General features: G+C 30.9%; 2 protein-coding genes across 2 annotated transcripts in view; one reads left to right on the forward strand and one right to left on the reverse strand.

Annotated features, from left to right (window-relative positions):
* LOC141295765 (dnaJ homolog subfamily C member 17-like) overlaps nt 1–22,153 on the reverse strand; it is an 88,855-nt gene that overhangs the window by 12,957 nt on the left and 53,745 nt on the right. The window lies entirely within an intron of this gene.
* LOC141295766 (cdc42 effector protein 3-like) lies at nt 9,591–15,035 on the forward strand. The gene is made up of 3 exons (XM_073827041.1): nt 9,591–9,614; nt 12,211–12,286; nt 14,370–15,035. Exon 3 carries the CDS (start codon nt 14,432–14,434, stop codon nt 15,002–15,004), a length of 573 nt encoding a protein of 190 aa, XP_073683142.1. The 5' UTR covers nt 9,591–9,614; nt 12,211–12,286; nt 14,370–14,431; the 3' UTR covers nt 15,005–15,035.

Below are 22,153 nucleotides of genomic sequence, written 5' to 3' on the forward strand. Positions count from 1 at the left end.
ATATATATATATATATATATATATATATATATATATATATATATAATATATATATATATATATATATATTTTTTTTTTTTTTTTTTTTTTTTTTTTTTTAGTTTTTGTTTTAGTAACTGTAAACTTCAACTTATTTCATTTGTCAAGGCAAATATTTGTCATTTAAGATTTTCATTTAATAAATGAGATGTAATATTTTGTTAAAATATATATTTTTAATTTAATTGATTAATTATTTTTTTGTATTACCTATTTTTCCGTTGAATACATTTTTATAAAATTACATTACATTTTCTTCATTTTTAAAAAAAATACTTAATTTTTAAATTTCATTTTTAGTTTTAGTAACTGTAAACTTATTTTACTTTCATTTAGTTCCCAAGGCAGCATTTGCCATTTTTAAGATTTCTATTTAATATTTATATTTTATTTCAGCTTTTCTAATTAATGAAATTGATTTAACGGGTTTTAATTGTACTGCACGAGGAGGAGAACAACACAAGCATGCATTAAGGCTTAATTGTGATCATTTGCTCTTGATTTAGTTGTTGTGCTTCTAGTAAATAAGTGATAAATAACTCCACAATCGCCCAAAGCGCTCATGTCTGCCTGACTAAAATCACTCAACAGCATCACATAATGATGACTCTTCCACACTCATAATTGGGTCTTCCCAGCATGCCGTGTGTGTGAGTGGAGCGTCTGGCTGCGGTTCATGTAAAACACGACAGGATCAAACCACAGAACGGAAACAACACGCTACAGTAGAACCAATGCAGGTGACATCAGTGACGGACGAGGACATGAATGATGAATCAGACGCTCAACAATGATTTCACATCTGCGCTTACAAATGTTATCAGACCACAAAACAAAACCATCTGTTCAACACGTTTATGACAACACTTTTTCTTTCTTACACCTTTTAAAACCAAAATTGCAATGGGTCATTTTTTTAAAACACCAACAGCATTTAAAATAAGACAACCTAAATTATATTTCAGAAGCATTTTCACAGGAGAAAGCACTAGATTTTTTTTTTTTTTAAATCAGTATTATATATATGACCCCAAACTGACTTACTGACCCCAAACTTTTGAACGGTAGTGTATACACTACCGTTCAAAAGTTTGGGGTCAGTAAGACTTGTAATAGTCTTTAAAGAAGTCTCTTCTGCTCATCAAGGCTGCATTTATTTGATTAAAAATACAGAAAAAAAACTGTAATATTGCAAAATGTTTTTACAATATAAAATAATGTTTTTTTATTTTAACATACTTTAAAATGGAATTTATTCCTGTGATGAAAAGCTGAATTTTTATCAGCTGTTACTCCAGTCTTCAGTGTCCCATGATCCTTCAGAAATCATTCTAATATGCTGATTTATATCAACAGTTGTGCTGCCAAATACTTTTTGAAACTGTGATTTTTTTTTTTTCAGGATTCTTTCATGAATAACAAGTTTAAAAAGTACAGTGTTTATTCAAAATATAAATTTTTTATAACAATGTAAATGATTTATTATTAACTTTTAATACACTTTTAATTATTAACTTAATACATCCTTGGTGAATAAAAGTATTAATTTCTTAAAAAAGAAAAGAAAGAAATAATAAAAATGTACTGACCCCAAACTTTTGTATACACACACACACACACACATACATATATATATATATATAAATATAAATATAAGCACACTAGATTATATATTTAAAAAAAATTTCGGTTAGTTGCCAAAGCAAAGTTTTTTGTATTTTCATTTTTCTTTTATCTAATAATCATATTTAGCTTTATTTCAGTAATAAAAATAACAATATAGTATTAATATTTTTGTGTACATTAAAAATATGTACAATATTTTTTTAAATGTTCCCATTTAGCCCTATTTTTATTTCAGTTTTTCCACATTTTTAATCATTTTATTTCAGCTTAATTCCAAGTAATATTTATATCTGAATTTAAAGTCATCTTTACTTCAGTAAACATTTTTTTAAATTCTTTTAGTTTCAGTTAATGATACATGCTGGCAATTATTATTTATTTATTTAGTTTTAGGAATTGTAGCATATAAAATTAAACTTATTTCAGTTAATTGCCAGGGAAACATTTTTAATATTTAAGTTTTTTAATGTTTTCCTGTAATATTTATTTTATTTCATTTCAGTAAACAAAAAATATTTTCAATGATTCTTTTCAATTTCAAGATACACAGTTTTTTTTTATTAATAATTACTCATTTGTATTAGTTTTTGGGTTTTTTATCCATTTCTATTTAGCCTTAATTTATCTTATTTATTTTAGAGTTTTAGTAATTGTAGCATCTTATTTCACTTAGTTTCAACATCACCTCTAATCTAACAAACAGTGACTGAAATCCTGAATATCTGTAACCTGAAAAATCTGCAGCTTTTAGCAGAAACACGATCTGAAACAGCAGCACAAAAACACATAAAGCTAAATGTGATGAACTGAACATCTCCGCTGGCGTTTGTTCTGCATCTGGCAGGCGTCACACCGCAGATAAACACACACACACACACACACACACACACACACACACACACACACACACTTAAGGAGGAGGACTGTAGATAATGTGAGGATCTGGAGGAGTTGACAAGCAGAACATGAACACATGGCTCTTCTCAAACACATTCAGGTACAAGAGCTGAAAACATGAGAGCGTTAAAGGAGAACCTCATTCATCCTCATCTATATCTGTCAACACCAGCGCTCACACTGATAAATGACTGTCAGACGCTTAATTAGAGATCATTATGAGATAGTAACAAACTCAAATTAGCTGCGATGGCAACAACACCAAATAAAAAGAAATTATCAGATGAAAAGAGACTGAATGGAGAAACTCTATTGCTCTATGAGTCTTAAATGTTGCTATAATATTTACATAATTGTCTGTTACAGCACTTATTAAAAAAAATAATTTAATCATTTAAATATAATTTTAATACATTTTTAATTATATAATCATGTAAATCTGTGCTTTAATAAAATTTCTAAAATATAAAGCATTAAATATCAAATGTAAATATAAAAATATAGTAAGCGAAGTCAGTGAATTTAAAAAAAAGTTACGAAAAAAGTTTAAAAATCTTTATAAAATTTTTTTTTATAATATCCATAATTTTATTTTATTTATATTTATATTATATATATTATATATAAATTATATAAAAATTAAATAAAGGAAATCTAATGAAAAAATAAATTACATATTTAAATATAATTTCAAATATATAATATATAATTAATTAATAAAATTAATTACATTTCTAAAATATAAGTATTAAATATAAAATTAAAATGTAAAAAATATAACAAGTGAAATAAGTTAATTTAAAAAAAGTTTAGAAATCTTTATAACATATTTTTTTTATAATATGTTATATATAATACCATGATTTTATTTTTTATTTATATTTATATTATATATAAATTATATAAAGGAAATCTAATGAAAAAATAAATTACACATTTAAATATAATTTCAAATATATAATATATAATTAATTAATAAAATTAATTACATTTCTAAAATATAAGTATTAAATATAAAATTAAAATATAAAAAATATAACAAGTGAAATAAGTTAATTTAAAAAAAGTTTAGAAATCTTTGTCCTCATATTATTTGAGAAGCATGTAAAATAAAAAAATAAATATAAAATACACATACACATACACACAAACATTTTATAAAGTTTAAGAAATATATTAATATTTTGGAGAATCTGCATGTTTAAATAAAATACTGCTACAAAATAAAATAATGAAACATGTAATATTTAAACAAAATGTAAATGTATTAATATAAATATGTGCATTAATAACATTCCTAAAATATGTCTTAAATATAAAATGATAAAATATAACAAGTGAAATAAGTGATTTTGATTTTTAAGTTAAAAGGTGTTTAAAAATTATGAAAAAATAAATAGCACAAAAAGCTTAAAAGTAATAATTGTGCCACAACTTCCATGTATTGTACTGCACAGCAACTTCTTTTTTAGTGATAAAGAATAAAAACGTCCCCAGAACACCTGGCCACACAATATAGACAAACGTCTAAAGCAAATAAAGCCGACATGGAGCTTTTTGATGCTTGCATCCAAAAGAAAAACTTAATAAAAAACTGCAAAGTTAAAAATAGACTAAAAACAGATTTGGATGTAGCAAATGTGAAAGAGTGTGTTACTTTAACTCCATCTGCAATAAAGTGTTCAAACTGTTTCTGAGCGTGACTCCCATCAGGCCATCAGCTACAAAACACAGATGTTCAGAAATACTCCCTATAACATGATCACGTACTGATTTTCTGAGTAAAACCTCATTAATGTGCAGCAGATCTGAGCGCATTCTCTTTATCATAACGTCAGTGGCATTCAGTAAAGAATGTAAAACACACACCCACTATTATCCATTAAAAGCCCTGCTGTATTTACAGTAAACCTGGCACTAGTGTGCATGAGCCCATCTGATCTCATTATTAGATATTGCTTCAAAACTCTTTGAACGGCACATGCTTGACTTAATAATCACAAATCACGTGCGCCAGGAGGTAAACATCTCTGAAGGACACATATTAGCACGAACACCGCGTTAAAAACATGCTGAGATTATTTACAATCTAACCTTGAAAGACAATAACAAATGCAAAACAGTATGCCAGATGGATATTACTGTTCATGATGAAGATGCTGGAATAATGCACTATATAGATACAAGATATTTAAAAAAAATAAATAATATTTTTATTACTCATGGATGCATTAAACTAATCAAAAGTGACAGTCGAGACATTTATAATGTTGCAAAACATTCTATTTTAAATAAATGCTGTTCTTTTGAACTTTCTATTCATCTGTGGATCCTGAAAAATGAAATGTATCAGTTTCCACAAAAATATTAATGTTTTCAACATCAAATCAGCAGCAAAACATTACATTAGAATGATTTCTTAAGGATCATGTGATACTGAGGACTGGAGTAATGATGCTGAAAATCCAGATTTGATCACAGGAATAAATTACATTTTACAATATATTTATATAGACAACAGCTTTTTAAATCATAATATATTTTAATAATTTTTAATATATTTTTGATCAAATAAATCCAGTCTTGGTGAGCAGAAGAGCAGACGTTCCAAAAATATTTAAAATGTTGATTTTGACTTTAGAACTGTAGCGTATATAGTCTAGTCTGTTCTAATCTAGTCTAGTCTGCTGCCTACTTATCAGACATTCCTCACAAAGAAGATAATCCCAGAATGCAGTGCAATGCATGACAGACAAGTCAATAGAAATGTTAATTATAACAAAATGCAATAGTGTAATTCAAAATGCAGTTCAATGCACATTTTAATTAAAATATATATTAATATATTTGAGAATCATGTAAAAATAAAATCTTAAATTAAATCTAATAAAAATGTAAATTACATGCAATTTAAATATAATGTAAAAATAAAATATATAATATAAATATGTGCATTAATACAATTTCTAAAATATAAGCATTAATTGTAAAATGTAAATAAAAAATATAAATTACAATAAGTGAAATACGTGGATAAAAAAAGTTAAGAAAAAAGTTTAGAAATCTTTACGACCTCGTATTATTGAGAAACTACATGTAAAATAAAAAATAAATCAAATAAATATAAAATGCATTTTATATATTTTTGAGAAATGTATATGAATATATTTGAGAATCTGCATGTAAAAATAAAATATTAAATTAATTACAATGAAAAATTAAATCAAATATCATTTAAATAAAATTGTTATTAAATAATATAAATATGTGTGAAATAAGTGAATTTAAAAAAGTTAAAAGCTGTTAAATTATGGAAAAATAAATAAATACTTAAAATAAATAATGATATAATTTTTTTGAGAAATATTATGTGCATAAAATGAATCTGCATAAAAAATATTAAATTAAGTCTAATGAAAAATTAAAAAAAGTATTAAATATAAAATGTAAATATAAAAATATAAAATACAATAATAAATAAATTTTATATATATATATAGAGAGAGAGAGAGAGAGAGAGAGAGAGAATATGCATTAATAACATTTCTTAAATAAAAAATTTAAATATAATAATAAGTGAAATAAGTAATTTTTTTAAAGAAGTTCAAAGGTGTTTAAAAATTAAAATCAGTCGCTAATGCCACCTATGAAGACACAACCGGAAAAACATCAAGTTAAGTGAGTGTTGAGCAGGCGACATTTCATCACAATCACTTATAGGATTGTTTAGTTGAGCGATTAAGAGTGAAAAGGAAAGACGAAGACCAATAATTAGACGAAAGCGGCCGCAAGAGCACTTGGAAGCATTTCCCAGAAACAAGAAAAAACAAGAGCACAAGAACAAATCTGTACGAAACAAAACCGCAGAAACCAGAATCTGGATGCGACTCAACAATCTCAGGCTCTCCAAAACGAAGCCAAAGTCATCAAGACGCATAGCAGGAGTAACGCTAAAGTCAGTTTGGCGTGGCCGCCGGGCCTCAGACGAGCGAAAACCGTCGTAAAGCCTTGATTATCTGTTTGCATGAAAGCATTTCTCGTCAGAGAGCTGTTGAAATTCACAGTTCCAGCGCTGGATAAACGTTATGATGAAGAGCTGATGTTTGGTTTATGTGCTTCTTTGAAGCCGACGAAGGAAGGGCGGCCTTTGTTTATTGGACGTGTTTGAAAGGACTCTGACGGAAAGCGAGCGTGGAGAAAACCCAGTTCTCGAGCTTCCCCTCCGAATCTGCCGTCCATCCGGGATCCCAGCAGGAACATTTGATGAGCTTTTCATGTTGTTTGGGAGAAGAAGAAAAAAAACACAGTGCTTCCCTTAACTTTGTTCAGGACATTTTCAAATGACTAGACAAAATATTTCATAAATGAATGCACCAAGTGTGTCCTGGAATAACACTGACGCACTTGACAAACACAAGGACACTCAGAGCTGTTCTACTGTACATCAAGCTGATCTTTTCCAGTAAGTATACTGCTGTCTGCTGGACAGAACCTCTGGGTTTGCTAATGACCTTGACATGACTGGCTTTACGCAAGCAGTTTTATCTGTCTGCCGGGAAACAGAACACTCCTGACGAACAACTAGGGCTGGATTTGCAAACATTTTTGAAAGGAAAGGAAAGGAAAGGAAAGGAAAGGAGGTGAAGTGAGGCCAAGTATGGTGACCCATACTAGGAATTTGTGCTCTGCATTTAACCCACCCAAGTGCACACACACAGTAGTGAACACACACACCGTGAACACACCCCATTGCTGCGGCGCTCGGGGAGTAATTGGGGGTACGGTGCCTTGCTCAAGGGACTCACCTCAGTCGTGGTATTGAGGGTGGAGAGAGTGCTGGTTATTCACCTTCCCCACCGACAATCCCTGCCGGACCTGAGACTCGAACCCGCAACCTTTGGGTTACAAGTCCCGACTCTCTAACCATTAGGCCACGGCTGCCCAACCTACTGTTGCTTGAGGGTGGATGGATGCATAAATGAACACAGAATGAAGATGAAGGGATGAATGGATGGATGGAGGAATGGATGGGTGGATAGACAGATAGACAGATGTACATATAGAATGATGGATGGATGGACAGATGGACAGAATGACGGATGGATGGGTGAATGGAAGGATGGATTGATGGATGATAGATGGAGGGATGGATGGATGGACAGATGTACATAAAGAATGATATGGATGGATGGACGTACGTACGTACGTACGTACGTACGTACGTACAGAATGGATGGATGGATGGATGGACGTACGTACAGGATGGATGGGTGGAAAGACAGATAGACAGATGTACATATAGAATGATGGATGGATGGACAGATGGACACAGAATGACGGATGGATGGGTGAATGGAAGGATGGACAGATGGATGATAGATGGATGGATGGATGGATGGACAGATGTACATATAAAATGATATGGATGGATGGACGTACATACAGGATGGATGGATGGATGGATGGAATGATAGATGGATGGAATGATGGATGGAGGAATGGATGAATAGATAGAGGGATGAAAAGGTGTACTTATAGAATGATGGATGGATGGATGGATGGATGGAGGAATGGATGGGTGGATAGACAGATAGACAGATGTACATATAGAATGATGGATGGATGGATGGTAGATGGTCACAAAGAATGATGGATGGATAGATGGACACACAGAATGATGGATAGATGGATGGATGGATAGAAGGATGAATGGGTGGATGGGTGAATGGAAGGATGGCTGGATGGATGGATGGATGGATGGAAGGATGGCTGGATGGATGGATGCATGGATGGATGGATGGATGGATAGACCGTATCAGTCCGTATGGCATAGATAGATGGACAAAACCAGAATGATAGACGGATGGACAAAAACAGATATGATGAACAGATTGATGAATGGATGGAGCAATAGAACAATTTTTTGATGGACAGATGGATAGAAAAACAGACAGAATGATAGATGGATGGATGTTTAAATAAATAAATATATAAAAGGAATAGTTTTTACTTGGTAACCACATTTAAAAAAAGCCCAAAAGTGCTGAAATATGGACAATTTAGAAAATTCATATTTTCTAAATATTTATAAAACTGTGATAGATTAATACATATTATTTTTTTTATAAACTGAGAATAAACTAAGACAGGGTTTTGACAAGAAATAATATCCAAGAGCACACTTGAACATTTTGCTATAAATGAAATGAATTTCATATATGGCAAATGGTGAGAAATACAAGCAGTGATTGGTCACTTTACAAGTTGGTCATACAATCACTTCCTGTCTAAGTGGGTGGATCATAAGCAGATTAAGCTGTAATGTGTTTTTTATTCATTTAGTGTCCTGATAATGTTGAGAACCTCTTAAACTAGCACTTAAACTAGCACTTAAACCGCTTCATCTCTGGCCCTTCAGCGATAGATTTTCACCAAAGTCACTGAATAAACTTTGATTCTCCTAGAAAAACAACAATTCATGCCTAGACTTGACGGAAAAACAGACGACAGCCGAGTCAGGTCTGGATGAGTGAACGGTCATGGGTGTAAAGCAGGAATTACTACATATCAACAGCACTTGTGTAACGCCGGTCCGCCTGTACATACACGTCCCGGAGCGAGAGACCGCTGTCATTACAAAGCTGGAAAGGCTTTAGCAAAGCCCAAAGGGAACAGGAAATCAGCAGCTGACACAATGACATGAGATTAGTAACGAGTGAAGCCCCTACAACGTGACGTAGACACGACAGAAACCAGCCGTGCCCTGCCCAGCTTTCACAGGAACATGAAAGTCAGAGGCTAACAGCTCAGGTGAACTTCCTCGGTATCTGAGATCGCACTTCACAGAAGTTACGTTGTCAGGTGTGACATCAGCACAGACCAAACAAACGCAGAGCTTTAGGGAGGAGACACGGGTCAGACTCCAGCGGCACCTGCGGAGCTTCACCTGTTTGACGATCTCTGGACTTTAACACTCAAGATCTACAACGAGATTCTGTACTTCAAAAGAAGAGCTTAAAAACGACAAAACTGCAAGGATCTCTTGGGTTACGGTAAGAGAAACTCTTAGTTTTGCCCTGAGCGACACTTCAGATCACTTCCACTATTTCACTTCCACCAGCAATGGATGGCGTTGCTATTAAATAAAGCCATGAAACTGGCTATGCTCTTAAAAGTAAAGGTTCTTTATTGGCATTTATGGTTCCATGAAGGATTTGTAACATCAACAGAACCACTAAAGATTCTTTGTAGTGAAAAACATTTCTTTAAATGATCAGAATTCAGTTTTTTTATGAAATGTCCAAAAAAGGGTTCTTTATGGAACCAAAACTGGTTCTTCTACACTTTCAAAAATTAATGGTTCTAACATCAATGGAACCAACAAAGGTTCTTTATAGTGAAAAAAGTTCTTTAAATTATCAGAATGTAAAAATAAATGGTTCTTTCAAGAAATGTTCACTAAAAGGTTCTTTGTGGAACCAAAAATGGTTGTTCTACACTTTCAAAAATTAATGGTTCTTTATTGGCTTTGATGATTGCATTGAGACACTTCACCATCCTTTGGAAACACTAAAGAAATTAAAACTAAAGATTACTAAAATGCTAGAAGAAAAAATAAATGGTTATTTTAAGAACTGTTTATTAAAAGGTTCTTTGGAGAACCAAAAGTGGTTCTTCTAGACACTTAAAAATAAAGGTTCTTCATTGGCGTCTTGGTTCCATGAACAACCTTTAACATCTTTCAATTTTGCAAAAGATTCTTTAAAGTGGAAAAAGGTTCTTTAGAGCATTAAAATGTTCTTTGCACCAAGAAAATAATGGTTCTTTGAAGAACTGATATAGACAAAAAAGACTCTTCATATAATTAAAATGTGCTTTGGAGTACAAAAATGGTTCATTTAAGAACTGACGATTGAAAGGTTCATTGGGGAACCAACAATGGTTCTTCTACACTTCTAATAAAGGTTCTTTATTGGCACTGATGATTCTATGAAGAACCTTTAACATCGATGCAACATTTACATTGGACAAATGGTTCTTTATAGTGTAAAAAGGTCTTTTAAACCAAAAAATAGTTTCTTCAAACCAGGGAAATAATGGTTCCTTGAAGAGCTAATCACTGAAAGGTTGTTCGGGGAACCAAAAATGGTTCTTCTACATGGTTCTTCATTGGTGTCTTGGTTCCATTAAGAACCTTTAATATCTTCACAATCTTTCCATTGTGCAAAAAGGTTCTTTATAGTGGAAAAGGTTTTAAGATTATCAAAATGTTCTTCAAACCAAGAAGTAATGGCTCTTTGAAGAACTAATCACTAAAAGGTTCTCTGGAGAAGCAAAAATGGTTCTTCTATGGCATAACTTTGAAAACAAAAGCTTCTTCAAATGTAAAATGTTCTATGCAATAAGAAAAAAATGGCTCTTTTAAGAACTGACCACCGAAAGGTTCTTCTGGGATCCAAAAATGGTTCTTCTACATGGTTCTTCATTGACGTCTTGGTTCAATTAAGAACCTTTAATATCTACACAATCTTCCCATTGTGCACAAAAGGTTCTTTATTGGAGAAATCATTTTTTGAAGATTATTAAAATGTTCTTTATACCAAGAAACTAATGGTTTCTTGAAGAACTAATCACTGAAAGGTTCCTTGGGGAACCAAAATGGTTCTTCTAAACATTTTAAATTAAACTTTATTGGGATTTAAGCTCTATAATGTGAAAAGGTTCTTCAGATTAGTAAAATGTTCCTTGCACAAAGAAAAAAATGGTTCTTTTAAGAATTGACCATTAAAAAAAAAATTGGGAAACCAAAAATGGTTCTACATTGGTGTCTTGTTTCCATTAAGAACCTTTATAATCTTTCAAAAATGTTCTTTATAGTGGAAAAAAGGTTCTTTAGATTAGTAAAATGTACTTCAAACCAATGTTCTTTGAAGAACTAATCACTAAAAGGTTCCCTGGAGATCCAAAAATTGGTTCTTCTATCGCATAACATTGAAAAAAGGTTCTTCAGATAAGTAAAATGTTCTTTGCAATTAAAAAAATTGGTTCTTTTAAGAACTGACTGTTCCTTGGAGAACCAAAACTGGTTCTTCTACATGGTTCTTCATTGGCGTCTTGGTTCCATTAAGAACCTTTAATATCTATAGAATCTTTCCATTGTGCAAAAAAGGTTCTTTATATTGGAAAAAAGGTTTTTTAGATTATTAAAATATTCTTCAAAGCAAGAAAACATTGGTTCTTTGAAGAACTAATCACTAAAAGGTTCTCTGGGGAACCAAAAACAGTTCTATGGCATAACTGTAAACAATCTTCGGATTAGTAAATTTTTCTTCACAATAAGAAAAGACGGTTATTTTAGGAACTAACCACAGAAAGGATCTTTGGGAAACAAAAAATGTTTTTTTCCCATGCCATTCACTGCAAAAACCATTCATTTTTAAAAAGGAAGCCCGTTTTATGGTTTCATATAAAAGCAATGCCATATAAAAATGGTGAAAAGGAAATAGTGGAAGTGTACACTATTCTCAAAACGATTTGTATCAATATGACTGCAATATCAACGAAGCATGAAGAACAATTAGAGTTATTGTGTCAGGATATCCAATGCTATTTCGAGAATCGCTCTAACAAGTCCTGTCATGTTAGCAGAAACGCCTCTAACGACTGTTGGCTTCGGACATCAGATGTTCAGATGTGGGCGTGAAACACCTGCTCACCTTTCCAGGTAAGATACAAACAAACAAATGACATTTCTGCAGGTTTACACTGATGTAGCAACAGTTGTTTTGGTGATTTATCAGTTAGAACCCTCGAAATCATGCATTTCCTTCTAACACTCCACTTCTGTCCTCCTCCCTCTCGTTGCATGTTTGTGGAGGAATGCCGTTATGCGCTCGCCGTCTCCCGCTGCTACTAAAGTGCCGATAAAACCTTTATTGGCCAACAAAACATGTTTTCTGTAGTGCCATACAAATTTAAGGAGTGAGTGTTGCGAGTCACGAAAACTGATCTAATGAACTGTAAACCGCGAAACAGGGCCGTGACCGTCCGCAACGCTGCCAACTGGAGTAAAGAGCTTCCTTTGTGCATTATCACAACAAATGGGACTAATTATTCTGACCGGACCAAACTAACTCAGCCATATTCATACTTTAATGAGAGCACTTTATGAGAACATGCTCTGAGAATGCAGGTCACTGGTTACGCATGAATCCAGAATGTAATTGTGCAATTAAAATATGTGTAAATGTGATTTCATTTACGTTCTCACGGAAGAATCAAAAGTCATCTGCAACGGGTGACAAGACGAAGCATGCCAGCGGTAAAGATGTTGCAATATCAGCTGTTAATCTGTAACAAGCTGGAAGAAAACCTAATCAATCTTAATCTTATCTTAATCAAATACTGGTTAAATGAACTGTGCTGGATCAGACAAAGTCTCTTTTGTTCACCAAGGCTGCATTTTTCTTATCATAAATACTGTGAGAATTATGAAATATTATTATAACTTAAAATATAGTTTGCTGTGTGAATATATTATAAAATCGAATTTATTTTTGTGATCAAAGCTGAATTTTCAGCATCATTTCTCCAGTCTTCAATGTCACATGATGCTTCAGAAATCATTCTAATATTTGATTTGCTGCTCAAGAAACATTTCTGATTATTATCAATGTTGAAAAAAGTTGTGCTGCCCAATATTTTTGTGGAAACTGTGACATTTTTTATTTTTCAGGATTCACAGATGAATAGAACAATCAAAAGAACAGCATTTATTAAAAACCATTTGTAATATTATAAATGTTTATACTGTCATTTTTGATGAATTTAATGCATCTTTGATGAATAAATGTATTCATTTCTTTAAAAAAATGTATTCAAACTCCAAATTTATGATTTAATTTATCAATAATGCTTATAGCATTATTGATTATTATTAAGAAAAAAATTTAAAACTTAACTATTCTTAATTTTTTTAAAATAAAAAAAAGTACTGTTTATAAAAATAAATTGAATGAAATTAAAACTATTTAATATGTAGTTATATTTTTTAAAATATATATTTTTAAGCTATTTTATTTTTTCCTTAAGTGGCAAAAAAATATATGAAAAAATTAAAAACAATCTTTTAAAAAAACATTTAAATAAAAAAAAATAAAAAAAAAAACGTTTAATATATAGTTATTAAAAAATGACAAACTGTTTTCCATGTTTATATGTTACACACACATACATATATATATATATATATATATATATATATATATATATATATATATATATTTTCCATTTTCATTTTAGTATTTTAAAACCATCTTCTTGAAAATGTAAAAAAATATATATACACACACACACATATATATATATATATATATATATATAAATTATTATTAGTGTGTATGTGTGCCAAATAATTTTTTCCTTAAAAAAAATTTTACTAGCCTTTTAAACGGTATATATATTTCTATAAAACTATTTATAGAAAAATAAATTAAATGAATTCAAACTAATATGTTTTTTTTTTAAATGACAAAACCACAACAAAATTCCCAAAACTAACTAAAATTCAAACAAAAAAGGAAAATATAAATTTAAAAACACATTTTAAAATAGTAACATTTTTTATTTTTTATGCTATTTTATGTTTCCTAAAAGTAAGCAATAATATAGATATTCTTAAATATTTTAGTTTATATATTTATATGTTCTCATTTTAGTCATTTTAGTTTTTGAACAGTATTTATTTCTGTCGGGTAACTATACAATTATTGTCAAGTTTGCTGACTTTTTCCTCTAATCTGTTCTAGAACCCATCTTTCCAGCTCAGGTTGAGCCTCATCTGATGCTGTCACACTGCTAAAGTCTTAAGATGCCCTTGAGGACGTCGCTACTCCGCAAACCCACGTCTGGACGCTGGCAGAGGAGGTTATCCAAACGAAATGAGGTTTTGTCGGTCAACATGATCAGCCTTCCTCTGGGTGATTTCCGTCACCTGTCTCACATCGGCACGAGCGGACACTCGGATAGTTTCGGCGACCTGGCGTTCCTAAAGGAGGGCCACAGTCTCCTGCTCCAGAGCTCAAAGAGCGAGCAGAACCTGTTCCTCCCGCCGCCGCCGAAACCGCCCCGCGCCAACGTGGACGAAGCGGGCCGCAGCAGTCCGATCTGGGAACACGTGCCGGCCAATCAGCGGCAGAAATGCAGCTCGCTTCCCCTTTTGGATATGGAGGACATAGATGAGGATACAGTTTCGCAAGCAGAGCCTGGTGGGATCAGCTGGAGTCCTGAACGCGGAAGTCTGAGCTCCGGACGGGATTCGACTCAAACTACTATAGAGGAAACGCTGCCGGACCAAAAGGACACAGCATTTACATTCAGTCTGGATCTGGGACCCTCCATACTGGACTCTGTGCTGCAGGTCATGGATAAAATCCATCAATAGACGAGAGTCGCAAACTGGAAATAGGGCTGGGTGATATTTTGGCAGATTTGCGATATATCTCAGTTTTTTCTACGTTTTCCTATTCAGATTTTTTTTTTTAATTATGTTTTTTATATTCTGCCCGATATTGTCTACCAAAACAATCTTTATATTAAAGGCAATGAAAAAGAATAGAGTTGCGCATGAATATTCACATAGTCAATCTGCAAAAAGTACTTGAAAAATTAAAACACTATTTGAAACACTAATAAAACACAACAAACACAATAAAACTACTAAAGCAAGATAAAATAGGATAAACTGGAAATAGGGCTGGGCAATATGGCCAAAAAAATTAATTAATAAAAATAATTTGTATTTTTTTGGGCAGATTTGCAATATATATTAGTTTTGTCAACGTTTTCCTATTTAGATTTGCGAAAAGTATTTTAATTTTTTTTTACATTCTGCCCCGATATTGTCTATTAAAACAACCTTTTTATTAAAGGCAATGAAAACAAATTGAGTTTTGCATGAAGTCAAATATTTAATCTGCAAAAATTATTAAAAAAATTAAAACACTATTCGAATTTCATTAAAAATTCCCACAAAAAATCAACATATGTAAAATCACAAAAAAGGGTTAAAACACTGATATTTAAAAAGAATAATAAAATAATACGATTAAATAATAATAATGAATAATCAAATCAAAAAATATAGAAATAAATAAAATAAAATGAAAACTGTTATTTAAAAATGTCAAAAACACGATAAAATTACTAAAACAAACTACAATTAAAATGAAAATGGAAAATATACATTTTATTAAAAACACGTTAAAATATTAACTAAATGTTATTTTTTTAATGCTATTTTATTATTCTCGATATTTTATGTTTTTTTCATTTCCATTTGAATTCTAGTTCACATTTTAGTCATTTTGCTCTGTTTTACCCCATTTTGGACAAACTGGAAATAGAGTTGGGTGATATGGCCAAAGAAGTCAGTATTTTTGGGCAGAACTGCGAAACATATCTGAGTTTTTTCTACATTTTCCTATTCAGATGTTTTTTATTTTTTTATTTATTTTAACAAATGTTTTTTACATCCTGCTCAATATTGTCTAATGAAACAATATTTTTTTGTTTACACACATTGCTTAATGTTTCAAATGAAAACAAAAACAGGATGTAACATGATTATAGTCTGACAAGCTTGCTCAAAAATTGACTAAATGTTTTTTTTTTAATAATGTCCTTCTCATTAAACTTATTAAAATATTCCTTTTTTATTAGCTCAAATATTCAAATGCCATATTCATTTCCCATTCCTATGCTATACTATGCTATTTATTATGTGCAAAAAAATCATATTACATTTTAACATTGTAAAATGTAAAAATAATAATGAAATAATAATAAAAATAAACAATAATATTAAATAATTAAATATACAAATAAATTAAATTAAAACTATTTAATATGTAGTTTTAATTTTAAACATGACAAACATAATAAAATTACTAAAAGTAACTCAAATTAAAATGAAAATGGAAAAAATAATTTTTATTTTATTTTAAAATATTTTTTTAACAATATTAATCAAATTTTTATTTTTCCTAAATGTAAGTGATAATATAGATATTTTTTTATACATTTTTATTTTCATGTTTTCCATTTCCATTTGAATTTTAGTTCACATTTTGTTGCTGTTTTTTCCCCCCATTTTTGTGTGGCAATCAACTCAATAACTGATTACTGACTGTCTTTAAGAATAATAATAAAAATCAATAACATTAATAAATAATAAAACAAATTATGATGCTCTTTAAATCAGATTAATTCCCAGACTAACTGCATTATACTTTGACAATATTATTTACATGTCAATTTACAGTATCATAAAAACACACTTACTTGTAGGTTTAAAATGGCCTAACTACAAGTATTTCACCAAAACATATATTTAAATAAGAATTACTGCGCTCTGTCTGTTTGCTGACTGAAGTTTACGTATTTTAGCAGAGAATCAGAGCATGCATTTTAGCAAAACATGTTTTAATCAGAATTATTGCATGTCGTCTGTTTGCTATCATTCACTGAATTTGATGAATTTTAGTAGAAGCACTTCTGGTAGCAAAATGGACTTTTCTAACATTTAAAGTTATTTTAAAGCCCTTAATATAAGCATATTGCATATTTAGGACAGATTAGATGATGATATTTTCACCCAGCAGCTTTGTCCTCTGCTATTCTACAGATGCACTCATATTAAACTAACTGACATCAATATAAGCATCCTCATTCCATACCGTTTACAAAAGATATATTGCCCAGCCCTGACTGGAAAGGGCCTGCGACTCGCTGCAGGAAGCTCTGCTGTGTTTCTGATCAAACATCTGAACTCTGGACAATAATAACAAAAGTCCACACATTGCTCAACCAGACGTTTCTTCCTGGAAATGCAGTGCGTTTCAGACCAGTGTGGTGCTGTCCAAACCCCACACCCTTTTTGAAGAAATACCCCCTTCTGATGAAGTCTGTTATATAACGTTGTATAACAGTCTGACTGTCCACCATCAGATATTTCACAAATATCTCAGTCAATGATTGCTGGAGTTTGGTTAAACATTGAGCAGCTTTTCAAACTGTGATTTCCTTATCTGCTTTCTGAGCTTCAGAAAATTGCGTTTACAGACTAAATGAACACTTATATCATGTTTGCACTGCTGTATATTTCTATAAGGGCAATGCAGTGACCGATCAGACAGATCAACTATTCATTTTAGTTTACATGTCAACACCTGTGGATGGAAACGATACCTTAATAAAATCATGTTTTAATGAAAATGTTTGTATTTATATATGTACATGTGCATGTTACGTCTATGTGAATATGCATATTAAAAATATGTTTTATTATTAATATGCAATGATAATAAACACAAATAGGCAATTGATTGCCTAAATATATTGCAACAAAACATTAAATCAAGCCTGCTATTTAAAAATAATAAAAATGTATTCCTTTGTAGAATGTAATAATTGTGTTATTATTTATATTTATTATGTAATTTAAACATTATTACTAATATAATAGATATTAGAAAAAAATAAATAAAAAAATAAAAAATATTAAAAAAAAATTTTTAAATCAAAAGTTTGAAATTAGATTTTTAATTTTTTTTCTGCTCATCAAGGCTAAGTTTATTTGATTAAAAATACAGAAAGAAACTGTAATGTTATAAAATATTATTGCTATTTAAAATAGTGGTTTTCTATATTAATATACTATAAAATAGAATTTATTTCTGTGATGCAAAGCTGAATTTTTATCTGCCATTATTTCAGTTTTCAGTGTCACATGATCCTTCAGAAATCATTCTAATATACTGATTTATTACTTTTATTATCAATGTTGGAAACAGCTGTGTTGCTTAATTTTTTTGGAACCTGTGATTCTTTTTTCAGGATTCTTGATAAATAAAAGGTTAAAAAGAACAGCATTTATTCAAAATCGAAATCTTTTCTAATGATAGAAGTATTTGCCATCACTTTTTATCAATTTAACACATCCTTAGTGAATTAAAGTATTAACTTCTTTCAAAAAAAGAAAGAATAAACACTTACTGACCCCAAACTTTTGAACAGTAATGTATATTGTTAGAAAACCTTTCTATTCTAAATAAAAGTTTCCAACGTTGATAATAAATCAGCATATTAGAAAGATTTCTGAAGGATCATGTGACACTGAAGACTGAATTGCTGAAAATTCAGATTTGCATCACAAGAATAAATTACATTTTAAAATATATCCTCACAGAAACAAGTTATTTTGAATTTAAATAATATTTCACAATTTTATGTATTTTTCTGAATTTTTGATCAAATAAACACAACCTTGATAAGCATAAGAAACATCTTTTAAACCATTAAAAATCTTACTAATCCCAAACTTTTGAACAGAAGTGTATATTATTACAAAACCTTTCTATTTTAAATAAATGCTGTTATTTTTAACCTTTTATTGATCAAAGAATCTTGAAAAAAGAATCACAGGTTGCAATAAAATATTAAGCAGCACTACTGTTTCAAACATTGATAATAAAGTAATAAATCAGTGTTTTAGAATGATGCTGAAAATTCAGCTTTGCATCACAGAAATAAATTACATTTTAAAATATATCCTCACAGAAACAAGTTATTTTGAATTTAAATAATATTTCACAATTTTATGTATTTTTCTGAATTTTAGACCAAATAAATGCAGTCTTGATGAGCATAAGAAACATATTTTAAAAATCCTACTGATCCCATTCTTTTGTGCAACAGTGCATAAGCAATACATCAGTGTATTACTGCAGGTCTAACGAGCCAAACAGCTTTAAAACAGCTGATTAACACAAATGACTGCATTTTCAGCAGCTGAACTGAATGTTCTTTCCACCCATGAGAGAGGAGAGCACTTATATGAGCACATGATCTCAGACACACAACTGGAGCTGCTACACGACCGATCTGATGCTGTTTCTGCAGCCAAACGCACGCGCTGTTCTCCTGACAGATGGAGAAGTGAGGGAACGTGATACTTCCACATGTGCACGAGGGTTTAAACACTACCTGCTGAACAAACAAGCCTCACGCCGCGTCCAGAACCGCAGGAGGCCATCAGACAGACAACAGACACGCACATCACAGATACTGACAACATAGTACTGCTGGGAATAATGGGGAATATGATCCACACTATGTGATCTAAAGCATGTGTGATAACGTCTGTACTGGCCAATCAGCATCCAGCCATTTAACTAAAATTCAAATGGAAATTGAAAAGATTAAAAAAATATAGGAATACATTTTATTTACTATTTCACATTTTATTTCACATGAAAATAGAAAACTTATAAATAAATAAAATTAAATAAAAAATATTTAACGTATTTATAATTACAAAAACACACAAAAAAATATTACAAAAAAACCTAAAATGTAATAAAAGCATTTTATTTATTTCATTTAAGAAAAAATAAGTTATTTATTATTTACATTTATTATATGTTATTTAAACATTATTATTATTATTATTATTATATACGCCAATAATTAATAATATATCTTTCTCTCTTTCTCTCTCTCTATATATAGAACTAATAAATCAATAAGGGTTATAGCAATTAGGGAAAAAATTAATTACACTATTTACAATCTCTCTGTAACAGCAATTAAGAATAATATATATGTAAAATAAAAATTAAAAATATTACAAAAAAATCTAAACAAACTAAAAACTAGAATGCAATAAAAGCATTTTATTTATTTTATTTAAGAAAAATAAGTTATTTACATTTATAATAAACATAATTATTATTATTATTATTAAATGTTTGTTTTGTTATTTATTAATTAATTTTATTTACTGTTATTTTACTTCACACGACAATAGAAAATATATCAATAAAATGAAATTAAAAATATTTAAGGTATTTAAAATGACAAAAACACAGAATAATATAACATTTTATCAAAAATTAAATATGTGACCCTGGACCACAAAACCAGTCATAAGGTTAAATTTGACAAAACTGAGATGTATACATCATATGAAAGCTCAATAAAAAAGCTTTCTATTGATGTATGGTTTGTTAGGATAGGACAATATTTGGCCGAGATACATCTATTTGAAATCAGAAATCTGAGGATGCAAAAAAATCAAAAAGACTGAGAAAATCACCTTTAAAGTTGTCCAAATTAGGTATTTAACAATGCATATTACAAATCAAAAATTACATTTTGATATGTTTACAGTAGGAATTTTACAAAAAATCTTCATGGAACATGAACTTTACTTAATTTCTTAATGATTTTTGGCATAAAAGAAAAATCAAAAATTTTGACCCATGCAATGTATTTTTGGCTATTGCTACAAATATACCCCAGCGACTTAAGACTGGTTTTGTGGTCCAGGGTCACATATTACAAAATTGGAATGTAATAAAAGCATTTTATTTATTTGATTTAAGAAAAATAAGTTATTTATTATGTGTTATTTAAACATTATTATTATTATTATTATTATATACACCAATAATAAACTAAAATTAAAGCTGCAAGCAGCGATGAAAGGGCCCTCGCACCCGGGCTCACCGCTGACCGATGGCTTTAGGAAAACAGCAAACGGTGGGCAGTATGCTTTCAATGCAGTAAATATAGGAAAAATATGTCAAAGTCATTTATATGTGCCAAACTTCCTGCTGCCAGCTGGTGGCGCTATGCCTATAACTGATTATTGGCATGTAGATGTGTTCAGGCCAGCACTTTGATCAAACATATGAAGTTTGGGGCAGATTGACCCTAGTACATTTGAGTTAGTGTAAGATATGATATATCCTGCTGCCAACAGGTGGCGCTATGATAATATCTGAATATTGGCCTTCAGATGTGTTCAGGCCAGGACTCTTACCAAACCTGTGAAGTTTGAAGCAGATCGGACATTTTATGGCTGAGTTATAACAACTTCTATGTCCATGGCGAAACATCAAACTTTGTCAGGCCTCCACGGACACGCCCTTTAACGAAAACTCAAGATCTTCACAATTTAACATCACAAAGGCCTTTAGATCAGACTGACCAAATATAATGTTGATATCATTAAATCTCTAGGAGGAGTTTGTCACAAGTCATTTCCTGTTGCCAAGAGGTGGCGCTATAATTATGAGAGAATATTGGCCTTCAGATGTGTTCAGGCCAGGACTCTTATCCAACATGTGAAGTTTAATTTTATGGCTGAGTTACAACAACTTTTATTTCCATGGCGAAACACCAAACTTTGTCAGGCCGCCACAGACACGCCCTCTGACAAAAACTCTAGATCTTCGCAATTTAATGCCACAAAGGCCTTTAGATTAGACAGACCAAATTTGGTGTTGATCTGAATAAATCTCTAGGAGGAGTTCGTTCAAGTACGAGGCCTGAAAATGACGAAAATGACACAAATTTTGCTGAGAAAATTAAAAATAACCGACATCATGTTGGGTTTTGGATTTAGCTCCAAGAGGCTTTTTTGTAGGTATTGGTGTGTTACATGTGTGTACCGATTTTTGTGCATGTACATGAAACGAAGCTGAAAGCGCACACCGCTGAACGTGTAAAGGTGGTGCTATCGAGCCAT

This window comes from Garra rufa, chromosome 21 (assembly GCF_049309525.1).
Source record: "Garra rufa chromosome 21, GarRuf1.0, whole genome shotgun sequence".
Classification (NCBI taxonomy): domain Eukaryota; kingdom Metazoa; phylum Chordata; class Actinopteri; order Cypriniformes; family Cyprinidae; genus Garra; species Garra rufa.

Bases quoted from the DNA above. Each gene is read 5' to 3' on its own strand.
- LOC141295766 (XM_073827041.1), top strand. From the start codon at position 14,432: ATGCCCTTGAGGACGTCGCTACTCCGCAAACCCACGTCTGGACGCTGG.